Raw genomic sequence first — 22599 nt, forward strand, 5'->3', positions numbered from 1 at the left:
AAAAAAAAAAAAAAAAAAAAAAAAAAAAAAAAAAAAAAAAAAAATCTGAGATAAAAGCCGTAAAAAGACCAGAGAGACTGGAGCTGGCAACAGACGTGAAAGGGCTGAAACCTACACCAGCAATATGGAAGGCCAACACCACTAATGAAGTAGGGAAAAGGCACACTGAAAACAGCATTGAGAACTTAAAAAGCAAAAAGCCTCTAGATTCACACCAAACTGCAATACTGAGCAGCTGTCCCTCTCCTATTCTGGTCAAAGACTGCTACAGCTTCCTCTGGAAAGGGAAACAGAATCTTTGACCTGGGGTCAACAGTCACAGTGGAGAGGGATCCACTCTGGAAATAGGCAGCAATATCTTTCTTGGTTGGTGCTCAGACCCCCAACCCCCCGCCCTCATGTGGCCCCCTAACACAAGCAACAGGCAGAGCATCCCTCCAGGGAGCCTGTGGAGACCCAAAGAAGCTAATGAGGGCTACGAGGAGACAGTCCAGCAGAGGCTTCTGCAGAGGGTGCCACGACACACAAGCCATGACTACACACTCAGGGGCCATTGGCATGCACCAGGCACAAACACATGACCAGAGAACCCAGAAAAGCCCTGAAATGAATGAACAAACAAAGAGCAGCCTGAAGCAAACAGTGACTTCAGGGAAAGCTTGAAGAAAAACTCAAAATCCACAGAGAATAGGACACATTACATTTGTGAAACAAAGATAGTTTATGAACCAGAAATGGAAGGACCAAGGGAAAGCTCTTAGAAATAAAATGAGAACAACTCAGCAAAGGGACTATAAATCTGAGAATACATTCCAGAAAGAAAGGGGAAACTAAGGGCACACAGCCTCAATAGAGGCTGTGTGGGGGTGCATGTGGTGAACACAGTAAATGATAATGTATCTAACATTTTAAAATCACGGACAGTAAATGTCAAAGCTTCCACTGTAAGGAATCAAGTTTGTGGAGCGATGGATATGCTTATCAGCTCAATTCTGTTATTCCAGATTGTATTTATAAGCATCATTTTGTGCCCCGTATACATAACCAACTATAATCCACCAATTTATAATTTGGGAATAGAAAACCAATGAAAATTAAGAGTGCCAATCAGGAATCTGACAGAATTTCAGAAAGAAAGAAAAAGCAAAGGGGAAGAAGTCAAAGTGCTGAATTAAGAAACTCAGGATCAGGAACACAAATTTCCAAATAAAGAGGCCCAGAGTCAACAGACTCTGAAAACAGACCCCAAAGGAATCTTGTTTTTGGTGTTCTTAATTCCAGAGAGAGCCTTTGACCTTTGCCAAAACAGTCACGCATGAAGGCTCCACACTCAGGATGGCCTAAGACTTTAGCGACCGTGGTGCAGAGGACAAAATCATGTTAGGTTTGCGCGCAGGCACAAGGCAGAACACAACACCTGAAGACACGTGAGCCCTAGGCACTTCACCTCCCTGCAGCTGCCCTCAGGGTTGCCAGCATGTGCTCCAGCAAGGTGACAGTGAAGACGGCAGAACTTGGGCTCCAGAAGACCCAGGTCCCAACACGCAGGGAGCTGCGGTGGCATGAGGCACAGTCCAGGCAGCCAAGGCTGCAGTGCTCAGCACTGGAAGAACCAATCCACAAGGAAATGAATAGAACACTGCCTTTCACCAGATAAAAGCACTAAATTCCTTGGAAACAGACTTTATCGACATGTAGAAAACTAAGCAAGGAGCAAACAAAAACCAAACAAAATTCATAACTCCAGGGAAAACAAAACGTTATCCAGGAAAATAAAAATAACCCTATTACACCTCTTGGCCTAGCTGTGAATGGCACAGTATTGTCACAATATAAACACTAAACACCCCCCCCCCTACACACACACACTGAACTCACCAAATTGAGGACACACCCACTCTGGGGAGCCATGATCTGTCTGCACAGGGAAAGAAGGGGTGAAAGAAAGCCCGAAACTCCACATTCACTCTCTCCTGTCAAACAGGGTGGGAGCTGCAAGTGAGTTAAGCAAACCTGCTCTTGAGACTTGGAAACAAAGGCCCAGGGAGTCCATGAGGAGGCGCAGAGGGTCCTCTGAAGGGAGGAATGAGACTGGGGAAGGACACTAGAACTTTTCCTTTCAGCCCCTACTGTGTATTTGACACTAAATCATAGGAAGATATGATCTTGATTTGAAATGATTTTTATTTTATTCTTTTATTTGTCCTTTTTAGTCATACATGACAGAACCGGGTATTTTGACATGTCATATGTACATGGGGTGTAACTTCATTTTGTGGTTGTTCATGGTGTGGAGTTACACTGGTCCTGTACTCATATATGAGCATAAAAAAGTCATGTCAGAGTTTTATTTTAGAATTTGTATGAATGTCAATTAAACATAGTAAGGGAGCATACACACGGTCAACATATTGTTACCAACCTCACAGCAAGCACCAACAAGGATGACTAACACGATGACAGATGCCCAGACATGTTTCAGAAAGCATCTGGCTCTTCTTCAATGGTATTCGAGGAACTCGGGCATATCTGCCCAAACAACAGCCTACCAGAAATTCTACCTGTAAAATGTCTGATTCTAGAAATTAGGAGGGAGGAAAAAATAAAACATTGCTTTAGCCCAAAGTATCATGTAATCACTTTTTCAGTAAAAGTGACTAAAGAAGTGAGCCCTGAGACTTAGGCAGACAGCCACAGACTACAACAACAAAGTCAGAGACTTAATGACCCAAGAAAGTCTCTCATCAGGCCACTAAGAATCAACCTGCCTGATGGAGTTGCCGCTGTGACAGGGACTCTGCATTACATTGGCACTCTTCCCAGGCAGCATTAGTGATTCTAGGTACAATGAGACAAGCCTCTACACAGCCTTGGCTCATAGCACAACTAACAGTATCAGGAAAGTTTCACCATTATTGTGAATTAGTTAATGGACCTTCTAAAGTTGTCACTGAGGCTTGAGAAAGTAGTCTCCATTTTCCCCGAGTCCTAAATTCTCACAGTAGGTTAACTGTTGATGTTTTGGATCCAGAGAAATAGGAATGCACATGATGGCAGCTTTATTTTATGTATTTATTTTTGAGACAAAGTTTGACTAAGTTACCCAGGCTGGTCTTGAACTTGATGGTCCTCCAGCCTCAGCCTCCAGAGCAGTTGGGATTATAGGAAAGCCCCTGGAGATGAAGGTTATTCTTAACCAAAACTTTCTGAGCTACTTTAAAACACTACTTCTGAGCATTCTACTGTATCACACACTTAATGAATTTATCCTGGGGCACTCTGAGTGTTGGAAATAATTGAAATATACACAAAGGCGCTAGGTTTCATCCAATGTTTCAGTATTTCAGGTTTGTTTCCACAAGGAACATTAAACTATCAACAGCTCAACTATCTTGTGACTTTATCTTAAAGATGTTTTAAGAAAGCTGCCTGCTAAGAAAGCGACTGAAGACACTAAATNACAGTAGAGAGGGAGGCGGCGGAGCCGGGTCCGCCGGGCGCTTCGGTCCTGTGGCCATCTTGTCCCTCCAACGGTGCCATTTCGTCCTGGAGATGTGGAGGACTTGCCGGCCACCCCGCGACCTTTGCGAAGCTCAGGGTCGCGGAGCCCGTCGCGCCGATATGATGGACGTGGGCGATAAGTGGGCAGAGAGGCCGCAGGGCCTGTCCGCGGTGGCTTTCCGCCGGCACCGGCGACGCTGGACAAAGGGCCTCCTGCACCGAAGGAGACAGCGGGGATGGGGGCCCAGTGGGGAGGGCGCTGAGCCGGGCGGGCCAGGGCACCGAAGTCCGGACCACGCCTGGTTCCCGTAGCTTTCTGGCTCCACTTCGCCTCGGCACCGCGCGACCCTGTGGGCTCTGCAGACGCGCAGACCCACGACGCAGCCGCGCTGAGCTGGGAGTGCACACTGCCACGGTCCGCCGCGCCCGGCCGGTGCCCCCACCTTGGCCACCTTCTGCGCCTTCCGCTCGCCTGCTGTTCCTGCCCGCTGCTTGTGCTGGATTTGCAGGCTGCATAGGTGTTCGCCCGATGCTGTGAGGTAGTGGTCACCCTCACGTTGCCTAGCACGGTGACCAGCACATAGTAGGTGATATCAAGTATTTCTAAGATATAGGGAAGTTTTGTCATTATAAGGAAAACTACGATGACGTGGGGGGGGGGCTAAGAAAGCGATTTACTGGTGCTTCTAGTTTGAGGTTCATTATTTTTAGTGGTTATTTTTGGGGTCCTATATAGCACTGACAGTGTATACTGGTTATGTCTAGCTGATACTTTTTCAGTATTCCACTCTGATCTCTCTCATCAATGCCACAGTTTAGAGTTTTTATATGAGATAAGCTTTTCGTTCTCATTTAGCAGGGTGACCTAGGGAAAGAGGGTAGGACCTAAATTCATGAGATTCAGGTTTTTCTGAATTCCAAAAATATAGAGTCTTCTGTAAATGGAAAAAGTTGTTTTTTCCTAGAGAAAAGGGTGCACCAAAACTAATCTGGCTGAAGAGCCGAGGGAGTCTGTTGATATTGCCTGTACTTACTCCACTTTGTGCTGGTGGTTGGGCCAGTTTCTACAGAAAGTTCCCTTGATTGAAGGGTACTAGAATACATATGCCTTCCTCAGATGGAAAGAATCCAAATGTGGAAACATTTTAAGCCCTTTGGATAGGGAATGATGAACCTTTGCAGTCCTGTGTTGAAAGTTGGGGGATCACTTTGTGAACTTGGGGTGATATAGGATAACATATATAAATGAATGATAATTCTCATTTGTGAGTATTTCATTAATATAAATGCCACTTGCAAAATAAGAATTTATAATGCCGGGGTAGTTTTCTTTGTTCTTGATCCCTTGTTTGGGTAAGTTGGTTTATTATATGCAAATTTGGATGAGGGTATTTCTCTGTGTGAGGCAAGGATAAAGAACTTATAAACAGCTTGCAGCATCTGGAATGAGCATAGTGTGAAAGAACAGAACTTTTTCACTTGACCACATTTTTGAGAGTTGGGGGATCCCATTGGTCTGTACCCGAGGTTTTAATCAATTACAGTGCTCAGCAGTCTTACTAGATCAGAGCCTTCTCACTGAAAACCAGGTGCTCCAAAGGTTCAGTTCCTTTTCAGCTTTTATTTTATTTAGTTAATAAATTAAATTGTTAGAAAACCTCTGTGGATCCAAACTATGATTCAAAAAAAAAATTAATGTGAAACAAATAGGAGACATTACAGCAGAGTTGAATGTCTTCTAAGAATTTGTAGCCTGGAATTCATAATTGACACAAAATAGTGTGTTCTCCATTTTTCCTCCATTTTCTCATACTTGTGTCTCGGGAGAAGGTCTTGATATGGAGGAACCAGACAGAAGTGGAAGTCACCGTTTTCCCTGGAGGAGCACAGCAGAGTAGAGGTCAAGGGCAACATGAGGCCAGTGTCTGAACGGTGTGCAAATGAAGGTGGTCAGCGGCCAAAACCAGGGCCCGAGGGTCCAAGAGAGGCTCTGGTCTTCCTGTCACAGGGTCTTGGTTTAGGTTGGGTAGGTATAATAACTGGTAAAGCAGGTGCCACTCCTCTGTCTGCAGAGAACTGTACCTCCACAGGAATGGGAAAGTCGGCTACATGCTCCCTTAAGAACAAAGCCCATCATTAGAGATTCCTTTTAGAATTAGACCTAATTATGATAATCTGGGGAAAAGGAAAATAATTTGGTTCACATAGGACCTATTTTCTCTTGTTCCTAAACTTGTTCCTATGTCTATGTGTTTAATTTTTCTGATGTCAATGACATTTTCCCTCTTTACATTCCTTATTTATTGCTAGTATTGGGAGAAACTTGACTTAGTTAATATCCATCTTGTATTTAGACACCCTATTGAATTATCTTATTCTAAAATTCTTTTGGAAGTGGGTAGGGGCATAGTCTTGCTATGTTACCCTAGCCGGCCTCCAACCCAGGATCAAGTGGTCCTCTTGCCTCAGTCTCCTAAGCAGCTGGGACCGTGGGCATCTGTCACCATGCCTGGCTTAGAATTATTATTTTTTTAACCCCAGTGTTTCTGTTTTCTGTGTAGTCAGTCCTGTCAGCAACAGTTTTTGTTTTGTGTTTTCACCTTATTTCACTGCATTCACAAAACTCACTGAAGTAGTATTAAATAATCATGGTAAAATTGCAATATCCAGATCTTATTTAGATTCTTGTCAAAATGAAAAAAAAAGTCCAGACAATTGAAAAATATGAATACTGTTTTTTTTGATTACATCAAAAAGCTTTTATTTCCTCAGATATGTCATTTTAGGAGCCTTTATTTTTAGATATACATACCAAAGTATAAGTGAAATGCTGGGTCTAGGTTTGACTGCACAGTAGTCCTGGACTGGAAGACTAAGAGTGAGGGTGGATGAACTGGGATTGGCCTTGAATTGGTAATTTTTGAATCTGGATAATGGGTGGCACATTGGGGGGTGTTGAATTATGCCTTGAAGTTTTTTATAAGTATTTAAAAATATGTGTAGAAAATGTTAAGGGACAGACAGTTGAGGATGGTGGGAACTCAAGGTTAAAAGAATAATTCCATAAAATGGGCCCACCGTGCTGAACACCACATGCTTTCTTTTCCAAGAAGCAATTTGCCCACAGCCCTGCCTGGCTTAAGTGGACAGGACATGTCACATTCCTCAGCAAACTGCCTATCTGCAGGAGAAACTCTGGAGATAAGGATTAGTTCCTCCTAACTGTAAAATCTGTAAGAATACATGAAGAATCCAATTAGAACTGGTTACCATGGGCCAAGGGGACTTACAGTTGCCATGGCAGTGGGACTTAAAAGTCTGATATCGTCTTGCTGTCAGTCAGAAGTCAAGAGGTGAACCTGGGCAGGACTCTCTGGAAACTTCTGGGACCCCAGTAAAACTGGAGTGTAGGACAGGCACATGGTCCCTCTCCTCTCTGAGAGCACCTACTCTCACCCTCAAGAGTGTCCCCTTTCCCTTTTCCTACCCCTTCAATAAACTCATTCCTGTTAACTCTGAATCACGTCTGAAATCTTTCTGGCTTGATCGTTTGAAGAGGGGGTCTTCATGCTGCCTAAGTTTCCTGGAAGGCCCCAGCTTTGTAATAGTAATGGACATTCGAGCTCAGTTACTAATTGTAATTTAGTTTAGCATTAGGGAATAGCATTTGACATTGGTTTTGGGAAATAATCCTGAGTTATATTTAAGTAGTTTCTTTATTTTTTATATTAGGATTGGTTGCTGAATTTTATTGTATACCTCATCAACATGCATTTATCCATGAGTTTTTCTTTAATATGTTGTTGTGATGGCTTATAGTAATAGAGCCTTTTTTAAAAATGTATATATATTTTTGTTTTTTGTATATTTATTTTTTTCACTTGTTTATATATGGTGCTAAGAATCGAAACCAGTACCTCACGCATGCTAGGTCAGCACTCTGCCACTGAGCCACCACCCAACCCCAGTGATGGGACCTTTTGATATGTTTCTGGAATCCAGTTGCTAGCAAATATTTTTTTTAGAATTTTTGCATTGATATTCATGAGTGAGATTAACTTCTGATATTCATGAGTGAGATTCACTCCGGTGTGTCGGCCCCTTCCTTCCTGAAGGTGCTTCTTTTGTTTCCTCTCTCCTTCCCTCACCCCCCCTTTCCCTCTGGATCTCTTATTAAACCATACAGCCTTCATAAAGTACAGTGGAGAGTTTCCCTTCCTGCGCAGGGCTTGGCCCTGGTACTTGCTCTGTGTTGAGCTGTAGAATCAGCTCTTACTCCACCTAGTCTTGTCTCTGGGTGACGCTGGCTCTGGGAGGTTGTCCAGTCCCTTCCAGGGCCAGGAGCACACCCCTTCTTCCGCCTTTCCCTCCGTGCCACCTTTTGTCCCACCATTCCTATGTGTCCTTTCTTTTCTTCAATTTTCACTGTTCTCTAATACGTGTAAACCCCAATTTTTAAAGTTTTACTTTATTCTTTCAGATGCTTTCTTGGTTGAGTCCAGCGTCCTCTGCTAAGTCAGATGTGTCTGTGGGATTTCGCAGTCCACTCTGCCTCTCTCATCCCGTGTTCCCTGCATCTATCCGGTTCTGAGAAAGGCCCATGGATGTTTCCTCATTCAAATTATATTTTTATTAACTTAACTTTGTGTTCTTGTCTTTGCTGTTTAGTTCTTTTACCTTGAACCCTGCCTGACTCATGCTAATCCTGTCGCTCCTCGGGTTTGCCCTGGTGTGGTATCTTTCAGCCTTTCTCTGGTCCTTAGTTTTAAGCACATTTCTGTTCTAACCAATCTACCTCCCATCCTGCTGCAAGGGCTTCACCACTGAGCCACGTCCCCAGCCCTCTTGATTTGTAAAAACTTTAAAGTTCTTGGTGCTGGGGTCAACCCAGGACCTCACATGTGCTAGGCAAGCATTCTACAACTGAGTTACGTCACAGGTCCTATTTCTTTTCTTTTCTTTTTTTTTTTTTTTTTTTAAGGAGAAATGAGGTTCCTTTACATTTATACTGATGGCAGATATTTTGAATTTCATCCCTTTTGTCTTGATTGAGGGTTGCTGTTGGTTCTGTTTGCTCTTGTTCTTTTTCTTGATCTTTGCTGGGTGATCAAATTGTTGTCTGTTACCTATTTTCTCTTAATATGGAGGGTCTCCTCTTTTTCTCTTCAATGGCTTTCCTTTTCTTTCCTAATCAGACACTAGTTTTTGTTGTTGGAAGTTGAGGTGGTCATTTCTGTCAATGTGTGTGCTTCTATCTGACCCTCACCTCTTCCTCTACTCCTTTTCCAACCTTAGGTTTTGCTGAGGTAGTTACTCTTTTCAGTTCTCGTCTACTAGAATTTTTCTAGACTATCCTTTCCACTCAAGAGACCTTAATTTACCTCTCTTACACAGTTTCACATAGTTGGTTAATGTATAGAGTCTGATCTTTGTTGTTAGGAAAATTTATTTTTTTCTTCCATCTCTTTTTCTCCTGTGGGAACTTCTACTGTTAAGGAGATTTCCTAGGTTTTCCAAGACCAAGGCATATAGTGGGCCTCTAAAAAGAAGAATCAAGACTGTAACCCAGGCGTTCTAGGAGACGTTACCATAAACTCAAGGGCTCTTGAATCTTACTGCTCTATTACCTTGAATAACCAGACCAAATACACTGCATGTATTTGGGGACCTCATTTCTTCCAAGATGCTTGGGAATATTTCCATTTAGAAGAGACACTTGGAGTGTGCAATATTCATGATTTAGGGAAAAGAGGGAAAACAGCAAAGTGAAAGGCACTTAGTACTGTTTCTGAGCCTCAGAGGGAATCGCATTGGACTGCAGGCCTGTCTCCTGACCTTGTTTCTGAAGGTCAGCCAACAGTGCTGGTGTTTCCCAATGCTTCAAGGCTTCTAAGATTTGTCTACAGATTCTAGACTTCTTTAAAAATGTTGTGGACTCCCTAGCACTCGGGTGCCTTGATCCTGCTCACTCTGCAGCTTGGCACCTCTACACCCTGGATGGCGAAGAGTTAGTGTCTAGCATGTAGTCAGCCAGTGCTGAAAAGAAAGCTTAATATTGAAAATGTGGAATGGATCACATGTACATGATGCATATGGTTGCTTTCGTCTGTGTCCGACATTTAAATCTAATTTATCTCTGTGATAAAAGGTGATTTTTCATGATTCTGGGGATGTATCTGAGGCCCGTGAGAAGCATATATGGTATACATGTGCAGTCCCTGAGGTGGGTTTTGTGTGGTATACATGTGCAGACACTGAGGTGGGTTTTGCTTTGTTTTTAACAGATAGAGGAGACACCAGGAAAGATGTCTAAGGTAAGATCCTGCTTTATCATATATACACAGGGTAAGGAGAAACTGATCTATTTTTTCAAACTTTTTACAGTCAGGACTTACATGTTTGATTCATTGAGATAAAGAAGTCTAATTTGTCATTCTAAGAGTTTTGAGCTGTCTCTTTTCTCAGGTTTTTTTTTTTTCTGAACACAGCAATAACAATCCATTTAGCCTCCTTAGGTCATTCCCAGCGGACTAATCAAATAGTGATTTTAAATTCTGGTAGTTTATCATGCTGAGCTTGATGGAGCTCTTAGACTTGATGATTTGGCTTAGGTCAGCCCTGATGAGCTGGCTCAAAGCCTAAGGTAAGTGAATTCTAAGACACATGCTGAGAAAGACGGAACTTGTGGTTAAAGTCACAGTATCAGTTCTGCCTGCCTTCTGGCTTTGAGCCTCTTGTTGTCCATTGCTGTCAGGTTTTTAAAAATCATAATCAGTTTTTGCTTTTTATAAAAGTATTATCTGTGTGGGACACAGATAAGAAAAAAAAAAAAAAGAATCAGCCATTTTTCCACCCAGCAAAATAACACTACTAAAATCTGTGTATATTTACTTCCACTTGTATGTACATGTGAATGCAGTTTATAAAATGTAATCCTAAGAGACTGATTCATGTCTTTCCAATTAAAAAATCAGTTGTGTCTTTCTAGAAACTTCTTCTCATCTTCAGGGTGCTACTGCCTGGCCCTGGCTTGCCATTTGCCTCTCTGTCCACTCTGTGTTGGTGCCCTGTCCCTTAGGAGCACTGGTGCTTCTGCGCAGGCTCACATGCTCTTTGCGCTTTTCTTTTTTGGTCTTTGAAGCTGTGTACTCAGCACCCACTTGTGGGTCCCCTGCCTGGCCTGTGGTGATGCCGTGTCCCACAGAGCTGGGAAGATGGCAGAGGAGCTGTCTCCCTTTCATAAGTGTGTCCCTCAAAGGGTCTAGTTGGAGATTGTTCTGTAGCCACATCTGCTGAATGAAACCACTCAGTTTAGTACTCTTTGTAAGCTTGATTGGTTTTTTTTTTTTTTTTTATTAAATTTTTTAATATTTATTTTCTAGTTTTCGGCGGACACAACATCTTTGTTTGTATGTGGTGCTGAGGATCGAACCCGGGCCGCACGCATGCCAGGCGAGCGCGCTACTGCTTGAGCCACATCCCCAGCCCAGCTTGATTGGTTTTTTTCTTGTAACTCCATTTATCTCAACTTAGAAATTGCAACTAAGAGGAATTAATAAACTTGTACCTTTTATATGTGGCTGAATTCATAAGCAGAATATTGATTAACAAAATGTTCATTTCAGGTTAGCATATAGCTAAGGGATTATTGGTTTTTCTTTTAGTGATCATAAGTGAATAATACCATTTTCTGAGAAATGGCTTTTTAGAACTATCACCTATTTATTTGTTGTAGGTCTAAGTGGTTATATCTGAAAAACAATCAAGTTATTTATTAGCTCTTCTTCTTTTTTTATTTAAATCTTGTTTTAGCAACAACCAACTCAGTTTATAAATCCAGAAACTCCTGGCTATGTTGGATTTGCAAATCTTCCCAATCAAGTTCACCGGAAATCAGTGAAAAAAGGTTTTGAGTTCACATTGATGGTGGTTGGTAAGAAACTAATTTATACCTCAATGTTATTAATTAGCTGTCCCTCTTCCCAGCCATGGGCTATAGCAACAGCATTGCGTAGAATAGAAGGAAGATTCCTTTGTTGGCAGGCTCAAATCACTTGAAAAATTTGGCTTGAGTAGAGTTATCATTTTTCTTTCATCTCTTTACATATGAGTGTTGGGGGTTTGGCAGGGAGTGTTGCAGTACTGGGGATTGAACCCGGAGTACTCAACCTCTGAGCTGCATCCCTAGTTCTTTTTAAGTTTTTTATGATTTTGAGACAGGACCTCCCTAAGTTTTGACTGGCCTCAAACTTGCCATCCTCCTGCCTCAGCCTCCCCAGTAGCTGGGTTACTGTGGCACCGTGTCTGGTTTTTGCTCATTGTGGCAGCTGACTTCCAAAATGGCTTCAAGTGACCTTTAACTCCTTGTCTTCATGACCCGTCTCCCCACAACCCCCCAACTACCTATATAGCCAGAGGTCACTGTGGAAATGAAGGGGTGTGACTTCTTATACTAGGTCATAAAAGGCCTCGTGGCTCCCAGCTTGCCCTCTTTGGGTCCACTGGCTCCAGGGGAAGCCACTGTGGGCTTTGAGGACGCTCACACAGCTCATAGAGAAGGCTGCAAGGCGGGGAACTTAAGGTCTGGGTAGCCGTGTGGGGGACCCCCTTGGAAACACACTCCAGCCCCAGGCAGACTTAGATGCAGGACTGTATCTTGCTGACATTGACTATTTCCTCATGAAAGAGCCTTGAGAGACCCCTAAACCACTCTAAAATTCTCATCCAGAAAAATCTAAAATGTTTATGGGTCTAAAAGCCTCCTAGATGTGTAGTCATTATTACATGTTAACAGATAGCTGCTGTACTCATCAATCAGAACTGTTTTTAATTCTTGTTAAAAAATTACTAACTCCTAAAATTATACTGGTGGATGTATTTTAAGCAAATAACAGTTCTACTGCACAATTAAAACCCTTATTTCTTAAAGTTCATTGAAATTAAGTGGTTACTTGACATTCTTTTTTTTTTTGTTACATCAGATGTCATTGTATTATTCACCTGTTATATTTTATGGACAATGCTATGTGTTGTATTTCAGCATGTCCTTGGACATGCTGAATGTATTAATTCTGTTAACCATATCATGTTTTATTTCATTCTTGGTAACTGCAAAATTATTGAAAATACTAAGGTAGGCATTGGAAAAAGCTTTGCTCATGAACACGGACAAGTGAGTATTCCTTAGAGTTATTAGTTCATGCATCTGAAGTGAAAGAAATCGTGGAATTCTTGGAGAAGAAACGTGAGTGTCTCAGCATGTTTTAGGAGCTCAGTTTCATGATTGTAATAATGATGTAAATTTAAGTTTCTGGTAGAGAAGAGAAATGTAGTGTGGTGTGTCACACTCAAAAATAGGCTGTGGTAGTAATTGAAGAGCTAGGAGTCTCTTTCTCTGAAGGGCCAGATAGTAGACATCTTGGGCTCTGTGGCCATGCAGTGTGGCACAGCTGTTTATCTCTGCCCTTGAAGTGGGAAAGCAGCCACCAACAGCACATGAGCAGCCACAGCTGTGTCTCATGAAACTTCTTAAGAACTGGTGGCTCATTTAGAGCTGAGTTCTGTGTTGGTCGGCCCCTGAGATGACCAGATTAGTCCTCCTACCCTGAATAACTAGAAGACAGCACAAGATGCTGGGCCCGCACTGGTTGATCCTGCAAGAAGGAAAGCAGGCACTGCAGCCATCTGCCCTTCACCCTGGCCCTGCTGTGGGGTGGGGTGAGAATCAAGAACACAACAGTCTCAACATCTAAAGAGACAGATCACAGTTCAGGGGAGCTGGGGTGGCTCAAACCTGATGTAGCAAGACAGAACTCCCCCAAAGAAAAAGGGCTCCAGAGAGCTGCAGTGGGGTCCCCTCAGGCTGTGGCTGAATACCATTGCTGAACGTGAGTGAAATGTAACTACCCAGAGACTGTGGGCTGGAAGCTGCACAGGACCAGAAAGCTCGCAGTGGTCTGGAAACGGGAGTTCCACTTGTCCAAAGTAGAGAGGTCTTACCGAACACCCAGGGCACCGAGGATAGGCTCCAGGGAGTTCCTGCTTGGGAACAGGGTTGGCTGGACATGAAGGATGAGGTCGGCTCTCCAGCACACAGCCTACCAACAGCCTGAGATGTCGGGGTTCACAAGGACGAGCACTTGCCAGGACAAAGGCCTTCGCAGAGAGGCATCACCCACACATGCAGTGTGCGTTCATGGTAGTTAATGCCAATAAAGAACTGTTGGCTATCCGAGAAGCAAAAAGGTAGTTCACAGGAGGAAAATGAGGCAACAGGACCAGATCCACAGATGACCAGATGTAGAAATGACAATCAGGAACCTTTTTTGTTGTGATAAGTTCATGATCATTCCTTCTGCTGTGTGCCACTAGCTCTGAGAACTCTTAAGAGTGCCCCTATACTTTAAGAAAAACATGAATATACTGAGATAAATGGAAGGTAGTAAAAAACACCAGATGAAATTTCAGGAGATTAAAATAACAACATCTGGGTTGAATGTAGCTCGGTGTTAGAGCACTTGTCTCACATGCACGGGCACCTGGGTTCTATCCCTAGCACTGTGAAAAAGAAAGGAAAATCTGGTATGAAAGAATCAGCCTGGCCTGAGAGCACTTTATGCACTGTGGAGGGAAACAAGTACAAAAGGTCTAACTGAGCACAGAAGAGCAGAGCTAAAGGCAGAAAAGCCCAGAGCACGTGAAGCACAGCTTCCCGGCCTTTGTGGCCCATGACAAGCAAGTTGACACACAGGTGACCGAAGTCACAGAGAAGGTGGGGGAGGAAACACTGAAAACACAGCACCTGGGCATTGTCGGTATTTGATGAAAATCATAAATGCATGTTGTCCTGGATCCAAAAAAGCTCAGCAATCACCAGTGAAATAAGTAGAAAGAAAGCCACCACCACACGGCCCAGTACAAGTTGTCAGAAGTTAGTGATGCCTCGCAAAGCAGGATAAAGACGAGGAAGCACAGCACAGCATGTGAGGACACGAGGGGACGCCACAGGCAGAGAACGTGACTCACAGTCAGGAAGAAAGACCTTGCTGCTCAGCAAATGCTGTGCAGCCACAAGGAAAGGCGGCGGGTCTTTGTTTTTGTTTTTTAAGTAAATGAAATTTTAAAGTAAAAATACTGAAGAAAGTTCCTACGAAGAAAATTCCTTGTAGGAACGGCAGTGAAGTCAGCTGGGAGGGAGGACCCCAAGCATGTTCTCACCCCACCCTCTGGATTGAGGGCACTGGGACTTTCCCTCCTCAGGGGTCACACCCACAGTCTTCCTATGTATCTGTGTGTGCAGTTTAAGAGCGTCTGCGAAGCAGTGGTGAGAGGCAGCTGCAGGTTCTCACCTGTTGCACAGGTGGCATGGGGAGTCCCCGCAGCACTGCCAGGTTTGCACTCTTCATTTGAACCATTAGGGCCTGTGCTTCTTATACCCAATGGTGCAGTTTGGAAATGGCTCATAGGTGTCCACGTGCTTGTTTGTTATCCTGAACCCTCTTGCACAAAGTTGATGCCTCCAAAATTCCCCTCATGGGCCACCAAGAGATGTCACCAGAGAAGACCAGTCTCTGAAGAAGGGTTTGAGGAATTCCCAGAGAGAAGGGGGCACTGGACTTAGAACCAGCAGGGTTCTCGGTCTGCATGATGGGAGAAAACTCGAGTTTGCGCCAGTTAAAGGCATAGAGGAGGTTTACTTAGGAAGCAGGTAAGTAGGTAATCAAGAGAGAATAGAATAGGGCAACCTTAAGAGTTCCCTAATGATAAAGGAATCAGTCGTTTCCAAAAAAACATGTAAATGTGAATGTACATGATAACAAAGCTCTAATATACATGCTGAAGAATCTGATAGGAAAAAGGCATGAATCTACAAGTTTTTAACATTCTTAGTAACATGTTAAGTCAGACAGAACTAGTAAGCTTATACAATTCCTAAATGGTGTGTCAGCAGCATGGTCCAGGTGACACTCTGAGGTGTCCTTTGCAGGGACATGGCTTATTCACCAGGGTTGTTCTGTGTGGACCTCAAGAAAGTCTCCAGACTTGTGAAGGACTATAGCCACTTACAAAAGTATGTTCGGTGATGACCAGTGACGTCAGAAAATTATTAAGCTGAAGAAAAATGAAATGACAACATATCAGCATTTGTGGCATTAAACCTCAGCTGTGCCTAAGGGAAAATGTGTGACTTCAAATGCATAACCAGAAAAGGAGGTTAAAATGAACCACCAAAATTTTTACCATAAACTTAAATGAAGAACAAACTAAATTCAGTAAGTAGGAGGAATGAAATAATAAAGAGCAGGAAGCATGGAAGAGAAGAGAGACAGTATTGAGAATCAAGGTGACCCAGAGCCAGATTGGTAAAAATTTATGCCAGGATCACCTCTGACTTGATTGAGCAGAGAGAGACCAAATTATGAAGACGGAAGTGAAGACAAAGTCTGCAGACCCTGCAGTCATGGAACAGGTCACGGGAAGGACATGAGCAACCTCGGCCAATAAATAATCGGGTGCAACAGGAAAACTCCCTGAAAGACAAAACTGAAAACAAGGAATAAAATATTTTTTTAAAAGCTCTAGTTTTTTTTTTTTTTTTTTTTTTTTTAATGTGGTGCTGAGGATTGAACCCAGTGCCTCCCACATGCGAGGCAAGTGCTCTACCACTGAGCTACAGCCCCGGCCCTCGAGTAGTTATATACCACAAAAGTAGAACTTATCTTAAAACATTCCCCAGAAGAAACTCTAGACTCGATAGCTTTACTACTGAACATTTGAGGTAGAAATTGTGTAAGTCTCATAAAACTTCAGAAACAGGTAAGAAGGAAATACATCCCATTTCATGTCATCCCATTATCCCATTACAGTTAACAAAAAAAGTGGATTGGCATCTGTTAACACTGGCAGAGACATCTTAGGGCCGTGGCAAGTTCAGCAGTGTTTAAAAAGGCACCTTGAACTTCCAGGCCAACCAGCATGAATGCAGGCTTGTATCAAAACCCCTGGGCTGATGGCAAAACAGGGGCACAGCACACACAGCCTTCATCAGTGACACACGGAAGACAAGATTGGAGCACAGTCAAGTGATGCCAGTTTTATACCTTTAATGGTATTTTAGACCATTTTCTGCTCTTACAGCAATACTACCAACTGGGTGATTATAAGAAAATATCTCAGAGTTCTGAGGGCTAGGAAGTCCAAAGTCAGAGGGCCACATCTAGGGAGTATCTTGCAGTGATGTCACCTGGGAGAGGGCACCACCTGGCAAGATAGACCACTGTATAACAGGACTGAGAGATCAATCCATTCTTGAGGCAGAGCCCCTGTGATCTCTTAAAAGTCTTCACCCTGTAGTATCACAGTGACAAGTACTTTTGAACATACTGGAAGGGGTGTTTAAACCGTAGCTGACTCTGCCAAGTGAGCCACTGTGTCTTGAATAAGTGCCGTCGTTTGCCTGTGGAAGTGCATGTGGAGAGTGCAGCTGTGGATGATGGGTGTTGTAGAAAGGCAGGGTCTGGACCCCATAGAGAGCTGTGGCTCTAGGCTTCTGGAGTGGCTTACAGCATTCAGTGGATTGAGGTCCCTGGGCACTGGAGTGTTGTTTTCTGGGTTCCCCTGGCTTCTCACTAATGAAATTGTGCAGAAGCAGATGTGAAATTTGTATTATGCTCCTGTTCCCTAATACAGCAATCCCATTGGAAGAGATTATTTCCAGACAAGTAAGTTATTGGAGAACTGAGTACATGAATGGAGCTCACCACAGCAATACCTGGTTTATCGTCAGAAAGTCAGTGTTGTCTATGGTGTACAAAGAAAGAATCGTGTCATCTGAAAGTGCATTTGTAAGGATTCACAGTGTTAAAGGACAAAATTAATACACTAGAAATAAAAGGGAAGGCAGTTCAACCTAGGGTTAAGGGTATGTACTAAAATGGGAATGTTTACTCTTATGCACGAAAAAACAGAAGTAAAACCTCTTTTTTGAGTTGTATATAATGTGATTTGTATATGTAAAAAAGCCTAAGAGATCCACCAGACCACTAGAACTGTTAAGTAAATTTTTGTGATGTTTCAGGTACTAGTTTAGCATATAAAAATAGACTTTATTTCTGTGTATTACCCGCAAACAATTTAAAAATGAATTTAAAAAGTCAGTACCATGATAATAGTAGCTAACTTTTTAAAAACAGTATCATTTACAATAACATAAAAATTTTGTGCTGTTTAGTGGTAGATCTAGCAGGATATGTGTACTGGGAATACTGCTGAGAGATTTTAAAGACAGTCTGAATATGTGAGATCTGCTCCTCTTGTAGATCAACACTATGAAGATGACCTTTTGTTTCTAAATTGTGCATGGAGACAATTGGATCTCAATGAAAGTCCCACTAAACTATCTAAAAATAGAAATGAACAAGCTGATTCCAAAGTCAAAATGCAAATGCAGGGGACCTGGAGTAAACAAAACAGTTTAGAGAAAGAACAGAGTTGGACATGCCCTGTGGATTTCAAGACTCAGCGGCCGTGATCAGGACTGCCTGGGCCAGGTGAACGTGGAGATGGCTGAACCTGGCAGGAGATACATGTGGAAGGCCAAAGATGCCATGATGACTAGAAAGTGAAATAGATAACAGCTGGATGAGCAATCAGATAATTAACTTGAAAGGGATCATAGGCTTAAATGCAAAACTAACAATTCTAGAAGAAAATGGACAATCATAATTTTATGGCTTTGGGGTAAGTAGATTTCTTAGGATGTGAAGAACAGCAATCACAAAAGAAGAAAAAATCAGTTGTGCTTTGTTAATTTATTCACAACACCAGTGAGAAAAAGTCAGGCCATAAGTTGAGAGATTGTCCATAGTACCACATCTGAGAAGGGATTCGTGTGGAGACCTCAGCACAACAGATGAAGAAGGCAGGCAAAAGATGTGAGCAGACAGTTCACTAGGGAGGACCAGCTGGCCAGGAAGCCCATGCCTAGATGTGCACAAGGTCACCACAGTGAGGCACAACCCCCACCTCTCACTGTCGACCTGCGCTACGAGATGAACTGGGCTCAAAAGAGCAGGCTTCAACATTAAGCTAAGAAAATGGTGGGGAAGCACACGACACAGAAGAGATTTTCATATTGAGGTTAGGATGGTTCGGCAACCTTGAGGGTCAGCTGGAATAGAGCGTGCACCCAGAATCTCTTTATTTTTATATGGGGACACAAAAGGAGTTTAGATAGAATGTTCTTTACCCAATAAGACAGAGGATAAGCTTTCAGGGGGGGTTGTCCAATTCCATTGAGTAATGCCCAAGTCCAGAGCTAGGGCAAACTTCTTTGCCACTTGGATTGCATAGTGTAAGGCGTGTGATGCCAGATCAGCACCCCGTACTCCAGGCTGAGTGAGGATGCTCAGCTCATGGGCAGGTGGCCTCCCACCCCTGCCCACAGAAGGCTGGAGAGGTCAAAGCTGGCAGTCCAGGCCTTGGCACGGGTATTGAGCAACTGGAACCCTGCTAATAGCAAGAATACAAAAGGCTACCATCAATTTGGAAACCAGTTAAAACCCAGTAATCCACTGGGCATAGTGGCACACACCTGTAATCCAGTGGTTTGGGAGGCTGAAGCAGGAGGATGACAAGTTCAAAGCCAGCCTCAGCAAAGGCAAGGGGCTAAGCAACTGAGTGGGACCCTGTCTCTAAATAAAATACTGGGGATGGGGCTCAGTGGTTGAGTGCCCTGAGTTCAATCCCCAGGACCACAAAACAAAAAAAAAACAATCATCCCACTTTGCATCCCACATCACAGACTTGTGTGTGAACACTGACACGACTCTCTCACAGCCCCAGACGGGAACGGGCCCAGGTGTCTCTTGCAACAGACAAGTGGGTGTGTTCATAATTAGAACATTGCCCTGCAGTACAAAGAAGCGGACGGCTAGGCACGGTCCAGGGATGAGTCTCCGCTGTGGTAAGACACAAAGAGGCTGTGCTGCAGGCTTCTCTTTATGTGAAGCTCTGGAAGGACCAGAGCCTCTTGTAGTTGCAGAGTGGGTTGATATCTGCCTGTAGGGGCCCTGGAAATACAGATGGGGAGCCTCTGGAGGGTTGAGGAAGTGTTCCATATCTTGAGTGGAGTTTGGTCATCCAAGCATGTACCTTGTCGTGACTAATCCAACTACAGTTTAAGTGGTGCATTAATGTGTATGTAAATGTTACCTCAGTAAGTTTGGGTTAAAAGCAAGCAGGCACTTAGGGGTTGAGGAAGAGATGGGTAGTTTGAAGAATAGAGCTAGAAAGCTAACCACAAGATCTTCAACTTTTAAATCATCCTGTTAGTGGCCCAGGAAAAATGGTACATTGGGAAAATACCAGCTCAGCTGACTGAAAACAAGGATGTTAAGCAGAGACATAGTTTTTAAAATTGTGGCAGAGGTCTAAAGAAGTGAGGTTCATGGACTGGGGTAGCATCTGCAGGCACAAGGATGCACATGTGGGAAGCAGTCTGTAAGGAGTTCTGAAACAAGGAGGAAGTTGTGTAGTTGTGTAAAGACATAGGAGAGGAGCCAGGTGGCAGATTGCCCCTGAGAAAACTTGGTGACCATGAGGCTGAGATTCCCGCCAGATGGGGAAGACTGCATTAAGTTGTCCTACCTGCAGTTACGAGGGATGGTTGCTTAATTTTTAAGAAAAGTGAGATTAACAATAGTAACCCTAAATGTTAAAGGCTTAAACTCACCATTCAAAAGTCATAGGCTAGTAGACTAGATTAAAAAAAAAAAAAACGATCCAACAATATGCTGCCTACAAGAGACTCATTTGATAGGAAAAGACATACACAGACTGAAGGTGAAAGGTTGGGAAAAATCATACCACTCACATGGACCTCGGAAGCAAGCAGGGGTGTCCATACTCATCAAATAAAGTAGACTTCAAGCTAAAGTTAATCAAAAGGGATAAAGAAGGACCCTACATACTGCTCAAGGGAACCATACACCAACAACACGTAACAATTATTAATATATATGCCCCAAACAATGGTGCAGCTATGTTCATCAAACAAACCCTTCTCAAGTTCAAGAGTCAAATAGATCACAACACAATAATCGTGGGTGATTTTAACACCCTTCTCTCACCACTGGACAGATCTTCCAAGCAAAAGTTGAATAAAGAAACTATAGAACTCGGTAACACAATTAATAACTTGGACTTAATTGACATATATAGAATATATCAACCAACATCAAGTGGATATACTTTCTTCTCAGCAGCACATGGATCCTTCTAAAAAATAGACCATATATTATGCAACAGGGTAATTCTTAGCAAATACAAAGGAGTAGAGATACTACCATGCATTTTATCCGATCATAATGGAATGAAATTGGGAATCAACGATAAAATAAGGAAGAAAAATTCCTACATCACGTGGAGAATGAACAATGGGTTACAGAAAACATCAAGGAGGAAATTTTAAGAATTCTTAGAGGTAAATGAGAACATAGACACAACATATTGAAATCTCTGGAACACTATGAAAGCAGTACTAAGGGGAAAATTCATTGCATGGAGTTCATTCCTTAAAAGAAGAAAAAGCCATCAAGTGAATGACCTCATACTACATCTCAAAGCCCTAGAAAAATAAGAACAAACCAGTATCAAAAGCAGTAGAAGGCAAGCAATAATTAAAATCAGAGCTGAAATCAATGAAATTCAAAAAATTGACACAACTAAAAGTTGGTTCTTTGAAACAATAAATAAGATTGACAGACCCTTAACCATGTTAACGAAGAGAAGAAGAGAGAACCCAAATTACTAGCATACTGGATGAAAAAGACAATATCACAATAGACACTACAGAAACACAGAAGATAATTAGAAATTATTTTGAAACCTTATACCCTAATAAAACAGAAGATAGTGAAGGCATCCATAAATTCCTTAAGGCATATGAGCTACCCAGATTGAATCAGGAGGATATAAACAACCTAAGCAGACCAATATCAAGTGAGGAAATAGAAGAAGCCATCAAAAGATTACCAACCAAGAAAAGCCCAGGATCAGTCGAATATACAGCCGAGTTTTACAAGACCTTTAAAGAAGAACTAATAACAATACTCTTCAATCTATTTCAGGAAACCAAATTAATTCTACAAGGCCAATATCACCCTGATTCCAAAACCAGACAAAGACACCTCAAAGAAATAAAACTTCAGACCAATATTTCTAATGAACATAGATGCAAAAATCCTCAATAAAATTCTGGCAAATCAAATTCAAAAACATATCAAAAATATCGTGCACCATGATCAAATGGGATTCATCCCAGGGATGCAGGATTGGTTCAAATACGGAAATCAATAAATGTAATTCATCACATCAATAGACTTAAAGATAAGAACCATATGATCATCTCGATAGACGCAGAAAAAGCATTTGACAAAATACAGCACCCTTCATGTTCAAAACACTAGAAAAACTAGGGATAACAGGAACTTACCTCAACATTGTAAAGGCTATCTATACTAAGCCTCAGGCCAACATCATTCTAAACAGAAAAACTAAAGGCATTCCCAATGGTACAGAATAAATGACACAGAGACTAACCCACAAAATCTCAACTATCTTATATTAGACAAAGGTGCTAAAAGCATGCACTGGAGAAAGGATAGCATCTTCAACAAATGGTGCTGGGAAAACTGGAAATCCATATGCAACAAAATGAAATTGAATCACCATGCACAAAAGTTAACTCAAAATGGATCAAGGATCTAGGAATTAAACAAGAGACTCTGCGTCTAATAGAAGAAAAAGTAGGCCCTAATCATCATCAGTTGGGCCAGGCCCCAATTTCCTTTTTTTTTTTTTTTTAAATATTTATTTATTTATTTAGTTTTCGACAGACACAACATCTTTGTTGGTATGTGGTGCTGAGGATCGAACCCGGGCCACACGCATGCCAGGCAAGCGCACTACCGCTTGAGCCACATCCCCAGCCCCCCAATTTCCTTAATACGACGCCTATAGCATAAGAATTAAAACCAAGAATCAAAAATGGGATGAATTCAAACCAAAAAGTTTTTTCTTAGCAAAAGAAATAATCTG

The 22599-nt window shown here is 42.5% G+C and overlaps 1 protein-coding gene and 1 long non-coding RNA gene across 2 annotated transcripts in view; one reads left to right on the forward strand and one right to left on the reverse strand.

The window, feature by feature from the left end:
• Window positions 1-7025: 7025 nt before the first annotated feature.
• Window positions 7026-18536, reverse strand: LOC125618328. The gene is made up of 3 exons (XR_007349624.1): window positions 18400-18536; window positions 7778-7782; window positions 7026-7038 (listed from the first exon to the last, which is right to left on the reverse strand). It is a non-coding gene; the product is annotated as an uncharacterized LOC125618328 (long non-coding RNA).
• Window positions 9659-22599, forward strand: part of Septin2 (septin 2) — a 30510-nt gene continuing 17569 nt past the window's right edge. The window contains exons 1-2 of the mRNA XM_015481684.2: window positions 9659-9815; window positions 11314-11434. Coding sequence (XP_015337170.1) covers window positions 9807-9815; window positions 11314-11434 — 130 coding nt within the window. The 5' untranslated portion in view covers window positions 9659-9806. The remainder of the gene's footprint in view (window positions 9816-11313; window positions 11435-22599) is intronic.

This window comes from Marmota marmota, unplaced genomic scaffold (genome assembly GCF_001458135.2).
Source record: "Marmota marmota marmota unplaced genomic scaffold, marMar, whole genome shotgun sequence".
In the NCBI taxonomy this organism is placed as follows: Eukaryota; Metazoa; Chordata; class Mammalia; order Rodentia; family Sciuridae; genus Marmota; species Marmota marmota.